Source organism: Stenella coeruleoalba (genome assembly GCF_951394435.1).
Source record: "Stenella coeruleoalba genome assembly, chromosome: 15".
Classification (NCBI taxonomy): domain Eukaryota; kingdom Metazoa; phylum Chordata; class Mammalia; order Artiodactyla; family Delphinidae; genus Stenella; species Stenella coeruleoalba.
The window spans coordinates 8,110,716-8,130,990 of NC_137161.1; the positions used below are offsets into that span (position 1 = coordinate 8,110,716).

General features: G+C 43.0%; 2 protein-coding genes across 7 annotated transcripts in view; both read left to right on the forward strand.

The window, feature by feature from the left end:
• The window catches only part of CYP24A1 (cytochrome P450 family 24 subfamily A member 1), a gene marked incomplete at its 5' end in the record, with an annotated part of 16,118 nt that extends 8,659 nt beyond the window's left edge, over positions 1-7,459 (forward strand). Inside the window, 6 exon segments of the mRNA XM_079945524.1 lie at positions 2,264-2,338; positions 2,341-2,512; positions 3,309-3,387; positions 3,867-4,064; positions 4,162-4,282; positions 6,492-7,459. Of these exon segments, the coding sequence (XP_079801650.1) occupies positions 2,264-2,338; positions 2,341-2,512; positions 3,309-3,387; positions 3,867-4,064; positions 4,162-4,272 (635 nt within the window). The 3' untranslated portion in view covers positions 4,273-4,282; positions 6,492-7,459.
• Positions 7,460-9,998: 2,539 nt separating this feature from the next.
• BCAS1 (brain enriched myelin associated protein 1) overlaps positions 9,999-20,275 on the forward strand; it is a 158,478-nt gene continuing 148,201 nt past the window's right edge. For all 6 annotated transcript variants that reach the window (XM_079945838.1, XM_079945840.1, XM_079945842.1 and 3 more), the window contains exon 1: positions 9,999-10,308. In XM_079945838.1, coding sequence (XP_079801964.1) covers positions 10,050-10,308 — 259 coding nt within the window. In that variant the 5' untranslated portion in view covers positions 9,999-10,049. The remainder of the gene's footprint in view (positions 10,309-20,275) is intronic.

The window sequence follows — 20,275 nt, forward strand, 5'->3', positions numbered from 1 at the left end:
CCCAAAGTGCCTAACCGTGGATGTTATTTAGTCTAAAAACATTGGAATACTCTGCAATTCCAATAATATTTTTTTCTGCTTAAAATTGTCAACAGAGGGAGTTTGGGAAACACTTGATTTCAGTTTCAAAGGAAACAGCTAATTTTGTTGTTTTTGCGGTACGCGGGCCTCTCACTGTTGTGGCCTCTCCCGTTGAGGAGCACAGGCTCCGGACGCGCAGGCCCAGCGGCCATGGCTCACGGGCCCAGCCGCTCCGCGGCATGTGGGATCCTCCCGGACCGGGGCTCGAACCCGCGTCCCCTGCATCGGCAGGCGGACTCTCAATCACTGCGCCACCAGGGAAGCCCCCCCCTCGTGGAACTTAAGTGGTCTTGGGGCACAGATGATAGACATGTAAATAAATAATGAAATAGGATCATTTCAGATAGTGATCCAGGACCTGGAGGAAGCCATCAGGGTGAAGTCATAGAGAGGTAGGGGAGGTCGTCTCTCTCTGAGATGTCATATTGGAGCTGACACTGGAATAACGAGAAGGAGCCAGCCAAGGAAGAGCTGGTGGAAGACCACTCGAAGTAGAGGAGACGGCACATGCCAAGGCCCTGGCAGGAAGAAGGATGGACTGGAGACCTAGCACATGTGGTCAGAGTTGACAGGGAGAAGATGATGGGCCCTGTTAACCGGGAGCCTTTGTGAGGCATTTGGATTTACTGCACCTGTGATGGAAATCTCTTGGAGTGTTTTAAACGAGGGAGGAACTTAATCAGATTGATGTTTTGTAAAGTGGGCTCTGGCTGGTGGATGGAGAATGGACCTAGCAGAGACAGAGTGGAAATAGCAAGGCCAACTCGCTATGAGATGTGTCTCCTCCGTGGAGGTCAAGCCGGGATACTTTGTGCCCATGAGGTTTCTCAGGCCACTTCCCCTCCATTCAGCCCCTGCAGTTATCCTAAAAGGCCAGGGCTGTCTTACAGGGCTTTGGTGAAAGCTACAGTTATCTGCCTTTTGGAAACTCTATTTGGTACTTGCGGTAAGGGACCCACTGATACGGTTCAATCTGTTTCTTTTTTAGTCCTGGCTATTCTGAAAGTCACATTTGGAAAATCAGAGAAATTTGAAAGTGTATCTAATTTGGTGGCTATGCCCTCTTCCTGTTTTGTAAATTGGACTCTTGTAATAATGACATCCACGGTTTATTTGCAGCTGAGGCTGGCGGTCCTCTGACAGGAAGAAGGCTACTTGGAGGCATCTTCTTCCAAAGATAATAAATACCATTGGCTCCAAATTGTCCTGCACTTGGCTCATTTATGTGAGTGGCACATAGCACTTAGCAAAAGCGTCTTCATGTCTGCAGAGAGGACACAATGACCATTTTTATGGGAATATTTGGCTTAAATTAGACAAAAATAGGCCTAAAGACAAATACATAAGACTACCAGTGGTGAGTATTATGAAGCTAAAAGCTGCACTGGTTGTTTCTGCCAATATTTTTTCTCTCTCATTGCCTTTGGAAAGGAAATAAAGGATGCCACTTAAAAGGCCATGAGTCTTTGTCAGAAATTGTGGCTGGTTCTTTGAAATACTCAACTTGACGCTAGAATTTCTTATTTTGGTGTTGGCCGCCTCCTACCAGGGCTCTTTCCTTGAGGCTGAAACCCTGGGTCAGATAATGCCTTTTTATTTTTTGTGGTAACTTTTGAGGGTGTGGCAAAAAAAACTTTCTGTTAAATTCCAGGAATGCAACTTCTTGTGCATTTGCATTGCAAAATTAAAAAAAAAAAAAGACACTTTTATTAGCAACACTCTTAGGCTCTCTCCTCATTCAATTTTCATATTATTTTTTATATTAAAAAATTAACAAATTTCATTTTGAGATAATTATCGATTCACATGCAATTCTAAGAAAAAAAATAGAGAGGATCCCTTAATCTTTCACCAAGTTTCCCTCAATGGTAACATGTGCATAAGATAAACTGTTATCACAACCCGGAAATTGATACTGTTGCAATCGTCCATCCGACTCTCATTGGGCCAGTTCTGCATGCCCTCATTTGTGTTCAATTTTTGTACCAAACTATATTTTGCGTCCTAATGCAGCTGATTATTTAAAGAATTCTACTTTGATTCCCTCAGGAAATAAGCTATTATTTGTTGATGTGTTTTAGAAACTAAATCTGACTTTTCATACAGGGCATTTGTTTGAAGCACAGCCAGGAAGGACATGTAAAAAGGCGTCACTCCTAATGTTTTCATGACGAGGTGGTAGGCATCACCTTTGGTCCAGCTCATACTGGTTTTAAGGCAGTTTATTTGCAGAAAACTCAAGTTTATGTCCATTTGGCTTTCAGACAGCAAACAGCTTAATGTGGATCCTCTTCAATTTATCTCGTAATCCCCACGTGCAACAAAAGCTTCTTAAGGAAATTCAGAGTGTACTGCCTGAGAATCAGATGCCACGGGCAGAGGATTTGAGGAATATGCCATATTTAAAAGCCTGTCTGAAAGAATCTATGCGGTAAGAACACGTGCCTAAGCCAATATGAATATGTCAGAAGGCTGTTCTCTGCAACACATAATGAGGGGTGCCCTCCCACAGATGGCTCCCACGGTTGATTCGTAAACATATACCAAGCTACAAAAAAAAAAAAAAAGAGCCTTTGGACCATATTCCTTTTCTATTACTCATTTCCTAAATCGTTTGGGCAAATTCTATTAAATCTTGGAAAGTCAGAGTCTTGCCCTTTACATCAGTAATCATAATACTCTAATGGACGCTATGAGCAATAATTAAGATTAGGGGCACGATTGAAGGATGTGAGATGAAACCTCAGCAAGGAACCATATTATTATATAAGACATAGAGACACCTTTGGTTTTGAGCCTCTGTATAAAATGTTCTTTGAAAATTCTTTTTCTGGAAAACAAAGCTCACAATGTCTTAGGGTCAGAAGGAAATATCTTTAACTTCATGAAGGGTAGTTGGGAGAAACCGAGAACAAACAACAAGCTTGAGGGCGAAGCATGTCAATGTACACATTTGAATGTGTACGGGGAATGAAACCGAACAAACACTATTAACAGCTATGAAGCAGGCTTGTACTTGGGGGTTTAACCAACACGATAAGATAAAGAATATAAACAAGAGGTGTAAATATTGGGAAGAAAGAGACAGAACTTCTTTGTAAAGAGTTGGGATCATGTTCCTTTTTGGAGAACTCAGGCAGCAACTATTTACTTAACCAGAATCTGCATTCCCTTGAGCTAGAACTTGGTCTGTGCCCACTTAGACATCTCTGATCTTGTTTTTTCAGGCTTACCCCGAGTGTGCCATTTACAACTCGAACTCTTGACAAAGCAATGGTTCTGGGGGAATATGCTTTACCGAAAGGAGTAAGTAGAATTTGTACAGTCTGTACCTTACCCTTTTCAAATATCCATCAGATCTCCCTAAACGTTTCTACTGGGAGAGCATTCATTTTGGAAATGTGTAGATTGCAGTATGTAGTTGACGTGTTGTGTAGTCTAGCATTAGGAATAATGGTCTTCTGTCTCCATAGACAGACCTGGATTCAAGTATAGCCTTGAGTGAGTTACATAACCTCTGCAAGCCTCAGTTTTCTCATCTGTAAAATGGGAATAATAAAACCTACCACATGGGATTGTTGTGAGAATGTGATGTAAAATTTTAAAGTTCATGCCCTATTTATTGTGCCAGTGTCACCTGGCACATTTCAAGCACTCAATACATGTTGGCATTCATCATTATTATACCTTTGTGGGTTACTTTCACATTTGTAAGGTGATGGCTTTTGTAAATTTTGCTATTCAAACGTTTTCTTTAAGTGCTTTGTGTTTCTGTGTGTTTTTAGACAGTATTGATGCTAAATACCCATGTGTTGGGGTCCAATGAAGAAAATTTTGAAGATTCAAGTCAGTTTAGACCCGAACGATGGCTTCAAGACAAGAAAAAGATCAACCCTTTTGCCCATCTTCCATTTGGCATTGGGAAAAGAATGTGCGTTGGTCGCCGATTAGCCGAGCTCCAGCTGCACTTGGCTCTCTGCTGGGTAAGACCCTGATGGGATTTCTGCAGCTGTATTCTGGGCTATTCCTCAAGGCAGGAGAAGAGGGGTGATTCTGCTTTTTTGTGCTTCTGTGTTCCAGATCGTCCGCAAATATGACATCGTGGCCACAGACAAGGAGCCTGTGGAGATGCTGCACTTGGGCATCCTGGTACCCAGCCGACAGCTCCCCATTGCTTTCTACCAGAGATAGGAGGCCTCAGGTGAGCATCTGGGGTGTGGAGAATGGCCAAGAGGTGAGCCAAGCTTGGAAGTCAACCATACTTGGCTTGAAGTCCCTGCTCACTGTTGGTTCACTGGGTGACCTTGAACAGTTACTTAACCTTTCTGCCTTCACATTTTTTGTTTCGTTTGTAAAATGGGGACCAAAATAGTATCCATCCAGAAAGATGATATGAATACAAAATACCTGGCCCAGAGCCTGGCATCAACTAAGTGCTCTAAGATGCAAGCTGCTTGTCATGGTTTTTGCTTGTGAATATCGGGGTGGGGGGCAAACTTTTTCTGTAAAGGACCAGTTGGCAAATATTTTAGGCTTTGCAGGACATAAGGTCTCTCTCACATCCACCTCAGGGCAGCCTCAGACAACTGGTCAATGAATAGGGGTGACTATTGTATTAGTTTTCTATTGTTGCCATAACAAATTACTAAAACAAATTACTTACAAATTACTAAAACTTGTATTAAATAGCACACATTTATTATTTTATCATTCTATAGGTCAGAAATTCAACACAGCTCTTGCCAGGATAGAATCAAGTTGTCATTCGGCAGGGCTGTGTTCCTTTCTGGAAGCTCTAGGGGAGAATCTGTTCCCTTACAGATTTCCGTTGTTGGCAGAATTTAGTTTCTTATGGCTGTAAGACTGAGGTTCCTGTTTTCTTGTATCAACTAAGAGTTATTCTCAGCTCCTAGAGGCCACCATTCCTTGGTTCATGACCTCTTCCTCCATCTTCAAAGCCAACTAGCCTCTAGGCTTCAAATCCCTCATCCTTCTTCTATTGCATCTCTCAGACAGGATATCATTCAGGATGATCTCCCCATTTCGAGGTCCATAACCTTAATCACATCTGCAACACTCCCTTTGCAATGCAAAGTAATCTATTCACAGGTTCTGGGGATTAGGGACTCAGCCTTTTTTGAGGGCCATGATTCTGCCTACCAGTACTATATTTCAATAAATCTTTATTTGTAAAAAGAGCTGGTAGTACTTATTGGACCATAGGGTCTTGATTTACAGACCCCTGGCATAGAAGAGGAGATATTTACCAGCCTGTATTAAATACAATGTAATACTTTTTCTGCAACATACCCTTTATTACCTTTTCTGACAGTGTGGGTGTTCTCTTACCAGCTTCATAATTTTTGCCATATTCATATATCAGCTATTTAATTGCTGCTTAATTATTTCCTTTAAATTAACATAGGCCTAATAGTATACTTTAGCCTTATTTCTAATTTCCTTGATGAAATGGTGTTTTTTTAGTCTAGTTATTTCCCCCTAATCCACAATAAAATGAATTTTCAACTACTGAAGGGATAAGAAGTTAGCCTGAGAAATCTCTAGTATTATCAGATGTGAAAATATGACATTTCTGATACACAGCTTTATAGAATTAGGTGTCAGTGGTAAAACTCAGTCTTAGTCACTCTTCCCTTTCAACGACATCACCTAGAATTTGCCTAGAGCTAGTTGCTATTTGCTAACTGCAAGGGTATTTGCTGATAGGTGGATTATTTCGGGAAACATGCAATTACAGATGAAATTTCTGAATGAGGCCCAGTGAATTCCTCCCTACGTGTCTGGTATCATTAGGCAATTGTCAGATTCTGAACATGCCAACAAACAGAGTTGAATCAAGTAGGATAATGAAGGAATTCTAGCTTAATTGCGAAACTTCCAGTCTTCAGCTAGGACAGTGTGCACAGTTATCTTGGTGAAACACAAGAGCCCAGGGCACTACTGGTTTTAGCATTTATTTTTTTGCTAATAATTCCTCTTGTTTAACTATACTGCTCTGATGTATAATTGGGGTATACTTTATTTTCCAGATTTTTTTTTTTTTACCAAGACCACGAGCAGCAATTTTTACCCTTTTGCAAGAATGAGGCTTTGGGCTTCTGCATGACAGGAAAGCACACATCAAAACCCTGAGCATGAAACAGCATGTAAAGAACATTTAGCCCCAGGTGTTTATACTCTTTCTTCTGTACAATTGTTCTAGAAGCTGTACTGTCTGTGTAGCTGATGGTATTTATTAAGATGGTATCTGGCTCAGGGAAAGCAGATTGTTGGAATGCCAGGCATTCTACAGGGTTTACCGCCTGCTTACACATAACTTACACGTAACTGACATCAGCACCACCCTGACTTACACAGAATTGCTCATCATCCTGTTTTCTCTTGTATAGGGCAGTTGGGCACTTATCCGTTGGTCAGGTAAAAGTCACTAAATGGGGCTTCCCTGGTGGTGCAGTGGTTGAGAGTCCGCCTGCCGATGCAGGGGACACGAGTTCGTGCCCCGGTCCGGGAAGATCCCCCATGCCGCGGAGCAGCTGGGCCCATGAGCCATGGCCGCTGAGCCTGCGCGTCCGGAGCCTGTGCTCCGCAACGGAAGAGGCCACAGCAGTGAGAGGCCCGTGTAACGCTAAATAAATAAATAAATAAATAAAGTCACTAAATGTTTCTGTCCTAGCTTTACCAGATTCACTGCTGGAATCTTCACTTCTCAGAAGTTTACATTTCACAATGAAAGACCGACTATAGCTAGATTATTGGCGGCCTGTGTAGTATTGACGATCCATTTGTTGTAACTCTGTTTAATATATTTGGGGAAATACTGCTTAATAATAGAAGCAAAACTAAATATTGGTTAAAGTTATCAGGTCTCTATGAAGCTGTTGTGTTTTTTTTTCTTGTTTTGAAATAGAAACATTATTGGAAAATTAGAGAAAACCTCTATGTTAAGAAGTACTTTAATGAAGTCAAAACCTCCTGTCTAAGAATGCCTTAATGATTTACTGTGGCATCATTGTGTTAAAGGATCCTGAAATTATTTAATTATGGCATTGAATCTATTTAATCTATTAAGGACTGGATCAGTAGTTTTTAAATTGTGTGTGTGTGTGTGTGTGTGTGTGTGTGTATTCTAATGGCAATTTGCTTACATCACTTAAAAATATATATATGATATTTGACTTAGAAGTTTAGGGCAATGTTCTAAAGTTTAGTCATGGCTTAAAAATATTCAGTGACTTTCCCTGCCTTAATTTTCCCAGCTATAGATGGGTCAGTAGTAAAGTGTGCATACATTATAGATTAACTAGGTAAACCATGTTATGTGACTTGAACTCCTTGGGAAAATATGATTTCATAAATGGAAAAGGCATATAGATTTAAGCAATACTTGTAAAACTCTTAAAAATTGTGTTTACATGTAGTTTATTTGCACAGGTTTTTACTACTACTTTTCCTAAAAGCATACTATATGTTTCTGTATATTTGATAAAGATTTCCCTTTTTAGGTTACATTTTTAGACTATTTCAGAAGTGTACATTTATATCTTTATTTTGAACAAATATGTGCACATCACCAAAATAAGTATATGCTTTCTCACTGCTGTGAAATTCTTTTTAGAATTACAAATCCACATGTGTTGTCAGATTTCATCTGTATATCTTCTTTGAATTCTCTAAAAGAATAAAAGTTTTCAAATATGTGAGATGTTTCCCCTTCATTGCATTTCATTTTTTAAAAAAATTTATTTATGTTATTTATTTATTTATGGCTGTGTTGCATCTTCGTTGCTGCACATGGGCTTTCTCTAGTTGCGGCGAGCGGGGGCTACTCTTTGTTGCGGTGCACAGGCTTCTCATTGCCGTGGCTTTTCTTGTCGCGGAGCACGGGCTCTAGGCATGTGGGCTTCAGTAGTTGTGGCATGCAGGCTCAGCAGTTGTGGCACACAGGCTTAGTTGCTCCGCGGCATGTGGGATCTTCCTGGACCAGGGCTTGAACCCGTGCCCCCTGCATTGGCAGGCGGATTCTTAACCACTACGCCACCAGGGAAGCCCCTCCCCTTCACTACATTTCTTACAACCAAAGTTAAACATTCAAACTTTGTCTCACTAGAAAATTTTGTCATGTGGCTAGTTTACAATATAATATTACAATAATATTTTACAGTAGCTTTACCAAAAGATGATCATTTGAATGGCAAAATAACTTTCCTTTTTTTACTCCATTCACTTCTATCCACACCACCATCCCCTTCACTCTGGACCACAGCAGAAACTGCCAACTGATCTCTATCTTGCTTCCTTCTAGACTGTTCTTTGTCCATTGGCCATATTGGTCTTTTTAAAACCCGAGCCCGACGGTGTCCCAGCCCTGCTTCTGTGGCATCCCATTGCTCTCACATCAAGATCCAATTCCTTAAGCTGGACTTCGGTGTCTTGTAAAGTACAGCCCACTCACCCACAGGCCCCAGCGCACCCGAGCCACCGGAGGCCTCTGCACTCTGGCCACACTGGCTTCTGCCAGTCTCTTCTATCCTTTAAACACTCTCTGCCCCCGAGTCTTTGCACCTGATGTCTTTCCTCCTGGAGCACTCTTTCTTCACCTGTTCATCTCTCCTATGCACCAATCAGAGCACAGCTCAAGCTTCCTGGAGGATGTCTTCCTGGATGATCAAAATCCCCCAGAGGCTGAGGCTGACCCCCCCCCCTCTCTCTCTATATATATATATCCTATTTGTTGGTCTCTGTTTGGGGGGAGCCCTGATTGATACACTCACTCTAAAAATGGGCTAAAATTACCTCCATTTTACAGATGTGGAGGAGGAAACTGAAGCTCAGAGTTTAAACAAACTTTAACTGTTTTTTACAATGAAAAGTTTTTTTTTAAACTGATTATATAAATAATGCTTCTGAACTTTATGCTGACCAATAAATCCAGGCACATTTCCCCAAAGTCATCCTGTTGACAGGTGGCTGAGCCAGGACTCAGCCAACTCACACAACCTCCTGGCCACAGCCTGGTAGATGGGTGTGTGGTACACTGCTCGGCCCAGGTGAACGTGACAGATCTGTTACGATTGTTGTCAATCATACATGCCATTCAGCGTCTGTGGCTTACCGTTATGTCTCCTCCAGTCCCCATTCTGTCTCCCCGAAGGCCACCTCCATTCTTTAACTCAAACAAAAGTCTAACGGGTGCTTATGGGAAACCAGTTCATGAGGATACACTGGGAATGCTGTCCACTTGTCTTTTGAGATGTCCAGATAATTTTTGGAGAGAGAGAGGGAGGCAAGAAAAGAGGGGAGGGAAAAGAACTAAGGAAGGAAGGAGAGAATCGAGAGATCAAGGGATTTCCTCGATGTTTGTAGCCAAGATTCTACACACAAGATTGGCACCGCTCCTCTGAATAGTAGAAAATTATGGGGCAACTACTACTCATAAGCAGGTGATGGAGGGGAGTTGCATTATATGCACCTTTAACCCATGCAGACTTAACCATCCGTGCTCGGAGCAGAGGTGTGACTACGACAGAAGGTAGCACAGGTGACTCCAGCAGCCTGAGTGTGGTTGCAGGGCCCAGGGATCTCAGGGCTGATGGCGGGTCACTGATGGAGGGAGCTAGCTCCTAACACAGCTGGGTATGGGGTCTGAGGCGTCCCAAAGATTGTGTTGGCCTGGCCAGAGCCAGGCCCAGCTGGTCTCGGCGAAGGGCCTGCCTGGCCTGCTACGAGCGGACTGGGGGATTATGGTTTTCTATTGTCTGCCCCCTGGTGGGTGAGGCTGGTCCCGAGGCCAGAGCCGGCTTCCTGGAGGGCAGGGCCAGGGCGCAGGGGATTCTGGAGCTGATGCCTCAACGCAGGGGGGCGGAGCTGCGTCCGAGGCCCTCTTGTGGGCAGGGCCGTGTCTAGAGGCGGCAGTGAGCTCAGGGGGTCTTGGGGCAGCCCGTCTGCTGATGGGTGGGGCTGGGTCCCTGCCCAGTCAGTGGCCTAGCCTGAGGCGTCCAGCACTGGCACCTATGGGCTTTCGGGTAGGGCCAGGCCTTGGCACTAATGAGCTGGAGGGAGGCTCCCACCAGGACAGCCGCCGGAAGCCGGCAAGCGGCAGCGTCCACGCGGTAGGACGATTCCTGAGGATGCCACCTGCCAGTGTCTGTGTCCCCAGAGTGAGCAGCAGCCACCCCGCTTCTCCGGGAGACTCTCCAAGACCAGCAGGTAGGTCTGGCCCAGGCTTCTATCCAATTACTGCTTTTGTGCTGGGCCCTAGTGCGCGTGAGAGGTTATGTGGCCCTTTAAGAGTGACGTCGCTATTTCCCCCGCAGTCCTGGGGGGCTCCGGAAGTTAAAGCCTGCCGACCTTCAAAGCCAAATGCTCTGGGGGCCCGTCTTCCCAGGGCAGGACCCCCAGGCTGGGGAGCCTGACGTGGGGCTCAGAGGTCACACTCTCGTGGGAGAACCTCTGCAGTGTAATTATTCTCCAGTTTGTGGGTCGCCCACCCTGGGAATATGGGACTTGACTGTATCACGAGTCTGCCCCTCCTACCCGTCTCGCTGTGGTTCCTTCTCTATGTCTTTAGTTGTGGAAGATCTTTTGTGGTAGGTTCTGGTCTTTTTCATTGATGGTTGTTCTGCAGATAGTTGTGATTTTGGTGTGCTCACGAGAGGAGATGAACTCAGGGTCTTTGTCGCGGAGCACGGGCTCTAGGCGTGTGGGCTTCAGTAGTTGTGGCATGCAGGCTCTGTTGGCCCCAACCTCTCAAGGGGGCATATATACCTTTCACAAGTGATGTGCAGGGTGAATTTTGGAGGTATGCAGACAAATAACATTTATTACTGATAATGTGTGTTTACAATTATCTTCTGTAATACTAATATTTTTTAAATGTCTAGTAGTACTATTAAATTTGCTTTTTAAATAAGTTGATTTACATTATAGAGGAGAAATGATAGTGAGTGATATTTCTCAAAGCATATAAATTAGGCAAAACAACCATGAAAATGGCACAAGCGTATCTGGAAATGAGGAATTTCTGGAATTTAATAACCCTAGGATGAAGGTGTGAGTAGATTTTTCATTTTACAGATGAGGAAGCTGAGGCTTGGAGATTAATAAATGCTTATGTTTCTTGGAACTCTTATGCGATGGGGTCAGGATTTGAACCCAGGACATTTGGCTGTGGAGCCCAGACACTCAGGTGGCCTCCGTGTTTCCCACCTCCTGTTAGTCACATCGTTATATAACCCCCTTCAAAGTATGGGCAAGACCTGTGACTTGCTTCTAACCAATAGCCTATGTCAAAAGTGACGGGACCTCACCTCCTGATTATGTAATAGAAGATTGTCACATCTGTCCTCCCAGGAGACTCTCTCCTTTGCAGGTTTTGATGACTAAGCGGCTGATGGGGGGGCTCCACATGGCAAGGAACTGAGGGCAACCTCCTATTAAAAAGGAAAGTCCAAAAAGGAACCTAGTAAGTCCCAGATTAATCATCAGAACAGTATCATGCACTGATTTATCCAACAAATATCTATTAACTTGCATACTTGTTAAGGATAAAGGAATTCTATTCTCACGTTACAAGAGTTGTTCCTTGTTCCCTTCTGGAAATTCTCTGCTTTCCACAGTGTAATTCACTATGGAGACAAGCTCATCCCACCTGTCAAGATAGGATTGATTAGTTCTTTTTTAACACCTAAATTGTAGGAAATTATCTAACATCATTGTTCTCAAACGTGTTTAAGATTTTTAATTTCAGGTACATTTTGACTGTGGTAAAATCCCACATGAGTTATCTTACTTCTCATTGAAAATGAATAGATGAAAATAAGGAAGAAAACATGAAAGTGAATAAGAAGGGAGGGCACTCCTGTTTTCGAGACATCAGTGAAGTGGATTCTGGTTTTCATTAAATAACAGAAGCAGACTATTAATTAAAATGAGGAACTAAAATTACAAGGCCATGAAGTTTAGCTTCTAGAAGGATTGCCTTCTAGAAGTACAGTGTCGGCTAGATCAGGGCCATAGACACAGCAGAATATGCGGCCATTGTGTTCTTAATGAAATTCCCAAGACTAATTCCATCTATTTTTCTTAGAGTTTCTGGTTAAAGGTGCTGAGTCTGACTTTGGATGAGCACTCATTCAATTTCCAAGTTTTTCCAAGGTTCACTAGCAAATGACCTGGGAAAAAATTCATATTAAGGCTTTAAAAGTCTACAAGTACCGGAAGAGCTTAAAATAGTTAACTCATCAACTAGCCCGGAATGAACTTAGGATAAGTTTGTCTAACATGTTCCTTGTTAGGACCAGAAAAAAAAAACAAAACAGAAAACAACTTCATCTGAGGAAAGGACAATTCATTTGTGTAGGTCAATATCAAACTTCCTCAGTAATGAATGACTTTGGTAGTTATTCATGTTCTGGCAGATCTGATGAAATCACATTTTATCCCTAAATTTCTAAGTGACTTTGATCAAGAGATGTTGGAAGCTGGAAAAGTTACACTAGCCTTCTGAAATGAACTGGGTAGCATGCTTTCTTTTCCTGTTTTCAGAAAGGCTTTGGATTATTAGTACCTTAAAAGTTAAACACCTATAAAACTACACAGGTATGCTCAGGACTGGCTACATAATTTGCAGGGTCCAGTGTCAAATAAAAATGAGGAACTTCTTGTTAAAAAAAAAAATTAAGAATTTCAAGATAGTGGCCCAAGGCATTAAACCAAGTGCCCATCTAAGCTTGGGGTCCCATGTGACTGCCCATGTAAGATCCCATAGCCATGGACCCAGCCCTGACATGGGCATGGAGGTGTTTGACCACCACGTCAATTGCTTTATCGATTATTGGTTTATTTAGATTTTCTTTTTCTTCTTGGGTCAGTTTAAGTCATTTACATTTTTTCCCCAAAGCTTGACTGAGGCTGGAGAACCCCCTCCCGAGATGGCTCCCTTGTGGGGCAGCAAGTTGCTAGCCATTTGGACGGAGCCTTAGTTCTTCACTACGTGGATATCTTCATAGAGTTTCCTGTGTGTACTTATAGCCCAGCTGACCTCTCCCAGTGAGAGCAAGGCAGAAGCCACATTTTCTTTTAGGAGATAAGCTAATAAAAGTAATAATAATAATGATGATAATAATCATTTACTGAAGTGCTTACTGTGTGCCAACAATGTAGTCAGCACTCTGTGTACATTATTTCATTTTATTTTTTATTTTTTTGGCCACGCGGTTTGCGGGATATTAGCTCCCCAGCCAGGGATTGAACCTGGGCCCTCTGCAGTGAAAGCATAGAGTCCTAACCACTGGACTGCCAGGGAATTCCCCCGTTATTTCATTTTTAAATGCACAGCGACAGCAACAAGTCCTTACTGTTACCAACCCCGGGATATGAATGAATAAACAGGTTTGGATAAATTAAGTAACTTGTCTTCCCTTTTCTACAGAAGTTCTTAACAGAATTATCTAGACCAACCCTGGTTGAATCAGAGTTTCTCAGCATCAGCATTAGTGACGTTTAAAGCTAAACAATTCCCTGGGTCGGGGTGTTGTCCTGTGCATTGCAGAATACTTCGCAGCTTCCCTGGTCTCCACCTGCTAGATGCCAACAGCACCCTCTCTCAGTTGTGACAACGAAAGATGTCACCAGACATTGCCAAATGTCCCCTGGGAGGCAAAATCACCGCAGTTGAGAATTACTGCTCACACTAGGATTTTTCTCGGTTGAGATGTCACTTCAGTATAGTGCAAAATTTCAAGCGTTGGATGCAAATTCCATCCATTGAAATGAGAACGAAAAGGAGCATGCATTCATTCCACAAGCATGTATTGTCTCCCTAGAGACCTGTACACACAACTGTAAAAATGCCTACACCGGCCGTCGTGAACTTTCCAAGATATGTAGGGGTGAGTTATTAAGTGTTGGAGATTAAAATCTGTACTATGGATTAGCAATCAAATAAAGAATTGGCTTGTCAGGTCATATTAGGCTGACAAAATTAGGAACCACATGAATCACTGAGTTAACTGCAACAAAAGCTGCAGTTTACCGAATGCATTCCATTTACCCATTTCAGAAGGAATTCCGCCTGCCTTTGAAGCAAAGAAAGTTTAGGGAATGTATAGATTTCCATGCCAGTGTTGAAATTGCTTTGGGAATCTGTTCATTACCAATATATTTATCTTGCATTACAAACAGTTCCCAGGGATCTTGTATCAGCCCTCAGAAAGACAATTGAGAAAAATGACTTGTGAACAAGACATTATTACTCAAAACATGTTGTTGGTAATTCAGTTCTAAACAATGGCTTCGGGAAACACGTTTGTCTCAGCAAGTTAATGCATTTTTATCTGTTATTGAATAATTAGGTGGCTGATTACCTGGGTACAAATGTTATCCCTACCACTAATGCTATTATTCATTTGGACATAAGGATGGAAATCCTTCAAGTTTCTAGCAACTTCTGGCAACTTGTAGAAAGTTAAGCCATCAAAAAAATAATAAGGGCTATGATCTCTAACTGATGAGTTTAATTCTGAACACCATGAGAGCTGGGGTTCAGGCAGACTTGCTCTTAGCTGCTTTGCCAGAACCTGGTCTAGTGTCTGGTACATAGTAAGTGCTCAGAAACCTTAGTTGAAAACACTGAATGATCTTTAAAAGTTCATTAGCTTCATTTCCTAGAAGACTGTCAAGAAATGTAACTCTGGAATGGATTTGAAATCCTGTTTCTTATCCTCTACCATGTTCCAAATAATCTTGTAACACCTTTTGATATAAATACCTGAATCATCAGCTCATCCTTTGACTTTGAGAGTTGATTAGATTTTGCATTGGGGTTGAACTTAGATGCTCCTGTTGAGCTGGCCCAGTGCTTGACTCCCAGCTCATCTGAGGGCAAATGGTGAGTCTGCCAAACTTGACCATACCAAAGGGGAATTTTTTATGACATGTCTGAACTTCTGGCATCCTGAGTATGCATTACCGGGGATCATGCAGACCACCAAATCCACCATCCCTCCAATCTAAACTGATTGCAGGCTGGGCTTCCCAGAAGTGTTAGCACATCACTAAACTTTATGAAACACTTCAAGGAGTAGCTGCATTCTGCAGTAATAAAAAAAAAAAAAAGGAATAAGAGCAAGGGCAGTGGTAGATAATATCTACTGAGAATTTGTATGACAATCATTATGGCTAAGTTTGTTTATAAGCATTATCTTACTTTAATTTTTACATCAATCATGAGCTGTGAGGTAGAATTATCTCCAGTGTTCAGATGAGGAGATAGAAGCTTAGAAAGTTAAGAAATATGCCACAGTTCGCAGAGCTAAGGAGTGGTAAACCTGATCTTTGAACCCAATATTCTTTTTGACCCCAGAGCGTGGGCTCACAGTCACTATGATTTATGTCTTCAAATGAGTATCTGTAAAAAAACACATCAACACAGTAGACACTACATGAGTCTGAGTTCATGCTTCAAAGATGTAGAAAGATGAGCTGCCCTTGTGGGGCCCCTCTGCTCCCACACTGAGTGAGATGACCTGTGTGACCAATAGATATTATGAAAGGCTAGATCATAAAAGACATTGTACTCTCTTGTACTCTCTTGGATCACTCTCTCTACGGCGAAGCCAGCACCATGTCGTAAGGACACTCGAGAAGTCCTACGGAGAGGCCCATGAGACACGGAACTAAGGCATCCTGCTAACAACCAGGACAAACCTACCTGGCATGTGAGTGAGTCAACTTGGAAGTGAGTCTCCCAGCCCCATTCAAGCCTTCAGATAACTTATAGTTATCTTGACTGCAATCTCCTGAGACCCTCAGACAGAATTGCCCAAGAAGCCACAAAACTTTTTTGGTGCAATTTGTTACACAGCAATAGATAACTAATACAAAGGGGGAAGATGTTTTCAAGGGAGTGATTATAATGATGAATCAGGATAACTAAGATGGATAAGCAAGGAAGTGAAGGAATGTAGGGTGTGCAGTTGGATGGATATAACTGATTAAAATCACAGCTCCCCACCATGGTGTACGTACCCCAGGCCCTGATGCATTCTGACATAATCTCTTACCCTTCTCATCTTGCTCACTAAGCATACCCCACACTGATTCCGTTGGTGCCATTGTTGTTGCTTCAGTAAACCAAGCTCATTCCTGCCTGAGGACTTTTGCGATTGCGATTCCTTTACCTGGGACACTCTTCCTCTAGATCATTGCATTGCTGGCTCCTTCTCATTCTTTAGGTCCCAGCATAAAAATAGCTTATTCAGAGACAACTGTCACGTGTAATGTTGCCATTCCCCTACTCCCACTAAGCTGCCCTACAACATCACCCTATTTTATTTCCTTCATATTCCTTAGCCCTTTCTAAAATTATTTGTTTGTTTGCTTACGTATCTCCTCAACAAGAATATAAGAGAACAGGGACCTTATCTATCTTGCTGACTGCTGTGTTCCCCAGTGGCTTAAATAATGCCTTGGCCAAAGTGGGATCATAATATAAAGCTGCTGAATGAATGGATGGTTAAAAAGAAGCAGAGAGAGAATAGGTTGAACCCTGGCTTACACAAACAGTACACGTACTGACAACAAGGAAATGCCAGTTAGACAGTAACTGCAGACACTGAGAAAGCAGAGAGGCTGGACAGAGACACCTTCAGCCTCGGAGGAATTCAAACCGCCATTCAATTCAAACCTCCAGGAAGGAGGCCAAGCACAACGAAACCAGATACTGACTTCTGCGTGGAAATGGTGCTTCAGCCACGTTGGCGAGGGTTCAGATGTATCAGGAAGGAGTCTCATACTTGACCAACCCTCCATCCCTGCACTGTGTCTGATCCTATCTGGGGAGGCTTCAGAAGGACCCACTTTTAGTTCATCACGACTTCTCTGGCCTCTGAATATGGCCACATGGTAAAGTCAATGTTACCTGGGAAGCCATTCCTCCAATTTCATAGAACACAGTGCAGCTTCAAAGAAACTTCCACCGGGACGTGAGTGATCTTGTATTCATTCGCTACCACACATTGTTTAATGTTCCACCCTAACTGGACACTCTGAACCCGATATTCACATGTTATTGGCAACTAGAGCCACAGCAGCCTCGCCCCAATTATGAATTTACAAGCTGTTGACACATCACATGCAGGCATTTTTAATCATTAAAGACAAACCCAGGAATAGTTTGGATTCTACGCCCAACTGCATGTTACTTAATGTCTACAACTGGGCAGATTAGGCTTCAAAGGGTCTGAAACCCAATTCCATGTCTGCGTGAATCATTACCCCCTCAAAGTGGATCTCAGCACATTGTAGAACTGCTAAATACATGGGTGATGTCCTAACCAGGAAAATAAATGCTTATTTTGAAAGGGAAACAGTTTTCCCTCTTTTCAGATGAAAGGCATACATTTATGTTCTGAAAGTTGTCGCTAGGGCAATAACGAATCCATCTTCATGTTCAGGGACTGGGGTGATTAATAACCAATAATTCTTAATAAGAGTCTGATTTATGTGGCAGCTTTATCAGCCCACAGGCATCATGTGTCGCACTGGGAATGTCTTCATTTCATCCAACCTGAAACACAGCTCTTGGGATGTTCCCAGGAGTCAGTTGAGTGGTGTAACCAGCATTAGAAATTGAAAACAGCAAACACAAAAATGGCAGTTAGGGGCTTCCCTGGTGGCACAGTGGTTGAGAGTCCACCTGCCGATGCAGGGGACACGGGTTCGTGCCCCAGTCCGGGAAGATCCCACATCCAGCGGAGCAGCTGGTCCCGTGAGCCATGGCTGCTGAGCCTGCGTGTCCGGAGCCTGTGCTCCGCAACGGGAGAGGCCACAACAGTGAGAGGCCCGCGGTACTGAGAAAAGATTTACAATATTTATGGGGTTTTCTTTTTTTAGAATTTTTTGTTATTTTTTTCTCTTACTGCATGATGTAAGCAGTACTCATTTATCTAAAAGAACTCTGCCAAAAATCTTGGTTCTTTTTGATAATCAAGACCAAGATTCAAAACCTGAAGAGAAGGTCTTATGCAACTTTCCGTTTCAAAATTGAAACTGTCCTGCTGAATCCTTCTGCTTTTCAACTGGAAAAAAAGTTCATGAAAGAGATCTTCGTGGTTTTCAGTGGAAGTTTAGGACTTTTGTTAGGCAAGGAAAGGCTCCAAGAACAGGAGAGACACTGAGCAAGAGAAGAGGAAGGGGAGGAGAGAAGATGAAGAATAGAAAAATAGAAAAGAAGAAAATGGGGAATAGGAGAGATGCTGAGCAGAGGAAAACAAAGCCAGAGAAGTTCACGTGCTGAATGGCAGTGGATCCACCGGCTGTGAGAAACCGTGTAGTGATGGCTGGGAAGAGACTGAGAAAGGATGCCCTGTGTGGAGGGCTTCTCTGGGGTCACATCACCCTTATTCATCTCTTTGCTTCCCCATCCAGATCCATATGTGCCCACCTCTATTCCTGAGAGGCTGACCTCCATGGTCCTCCAGATCCTTTGCCCTTGGCTACATTTGGATTTAGCCAATGGGAGGCACGCACCAGCAGGAAATCAGAGGCTGGGAAGTGAGAAAGGCCAGAGTATTGCTTCTGTCACCCCTCAGGCCACGTGTCCGCCACTAACTTCATCCCACTAGACTACGTCTCCTTCCAGGACCCATCCTCCGCTGTCTCAGCTCTCACTGGGCACCTGCAAAAATATTTCCTCTTCTTGCCCCTTCAGGCTAAGTTCTCAGCACAGGTCATGTTCTAAAAAGATCTCTCAAGTCAATGAAAGAAATGAAAGAAACACGTGTTTGATAACCAGCGGTTATCAGGTACTCCCAACATGAACTGATTTCCCCCTAAAAAAAAAAAAAAAAAAATAATAATAATAATTCCCTTTTCCTACAATGGCAGATAAATGATATCATCATTACATACTAAGCACCAAGCTAGCAAGCTATTTTTTTTTAAAGTAAAAACAAAGCATTCTACCAGACAGAAGAACTTGAAGCCCTGATGAGATGACTTCTAAGAAGAAAGAAGCGATTTTTGATGAGGAAAACACTTAGAAATAAACCAAAGGGGGCTTCCCTGGTGGCGCAGTGGTTGAAAGTCCGCCTGCCGATGCAGGGGACACGGGTTCGTGCCCTGGTCTGGGAAGATTCCACATGCCACGGAGCGGCTGAGCCCGTGAGCCATGGCCGCTGAGCCTGTGCATCCGGAGCCTGTGCTCCGCAATGGGAGAGGCCACAACAGTGAGAGGCCCGCAAACCGCAAAAAAAAAAAAAAAAAGAAATAAACCAAAGGGGTGTGAACTTGAACCTCAGACTTAAAGGTGGCAAATAGATTCACTCTTCCATGAAGCTGAGGTGGAGCCCTTGGATGCTTCTCTGAGCCATACACACAGACCAACGTACTGACTCACTGTTCAAGCCAAGAAAAGAAGCAACCAGGAAAGAGAAACCAGAAAACTGTGTTGAATTCCACTCTTGAGCACTTTATTGCCAAAGTACATAGACCAAGCGTCTTCAGGCGTACCGGTGAGATATTTTCTCCCGCATATTTTGGCCCATAGCCCAGGTACAAACCCCCTGAGTTCAATTATGGCCCAGGAATCACCATCCCCACAGTGCTGTGACAAAATTACTGGGTGAACTCATCAGGAACTTTGTGTACGGAAAAAAAAAGAATGAGGAAAATTATCCACTGTGGATGGTGCCAGAATCCCTTCTTAGGAGCACTTTATCGCGAACTATATGACCTTCTTTCCCATCAGCCATACCTTCAATGAATATTGGATTTGAACTCTGGGGTGCACAGCATCACAGACTTAGGACTAGTTTATTATCTCATAGTTTTATGGAAGACTAAGAAAAATAACCAATTAACTAAGTGGTCAGTTGCATAGAGATGACCAACAAACACATGAAAAGATGCTCAACATCACTAATTATTAGAGAGAAATCAAAACTACAATGAGGTATCACCTCATACCGGTCAGAATGGCCGTCATCGAAAAATCTACAAGCAAGAAATGCTGGAGAGGATGTGGAGAAAAGGGAACTGTTCTACACTGTTGGTGGGAATGTAAATTGATACAGCCACTGTGGAGAACAGTATGGAGATTCCTCAAAAAACTAAAAATAGGGCCTTCCCTGGTGGCGCAGTGGTTAAGATTCCGCCTGCCGATGCAGGGGACACG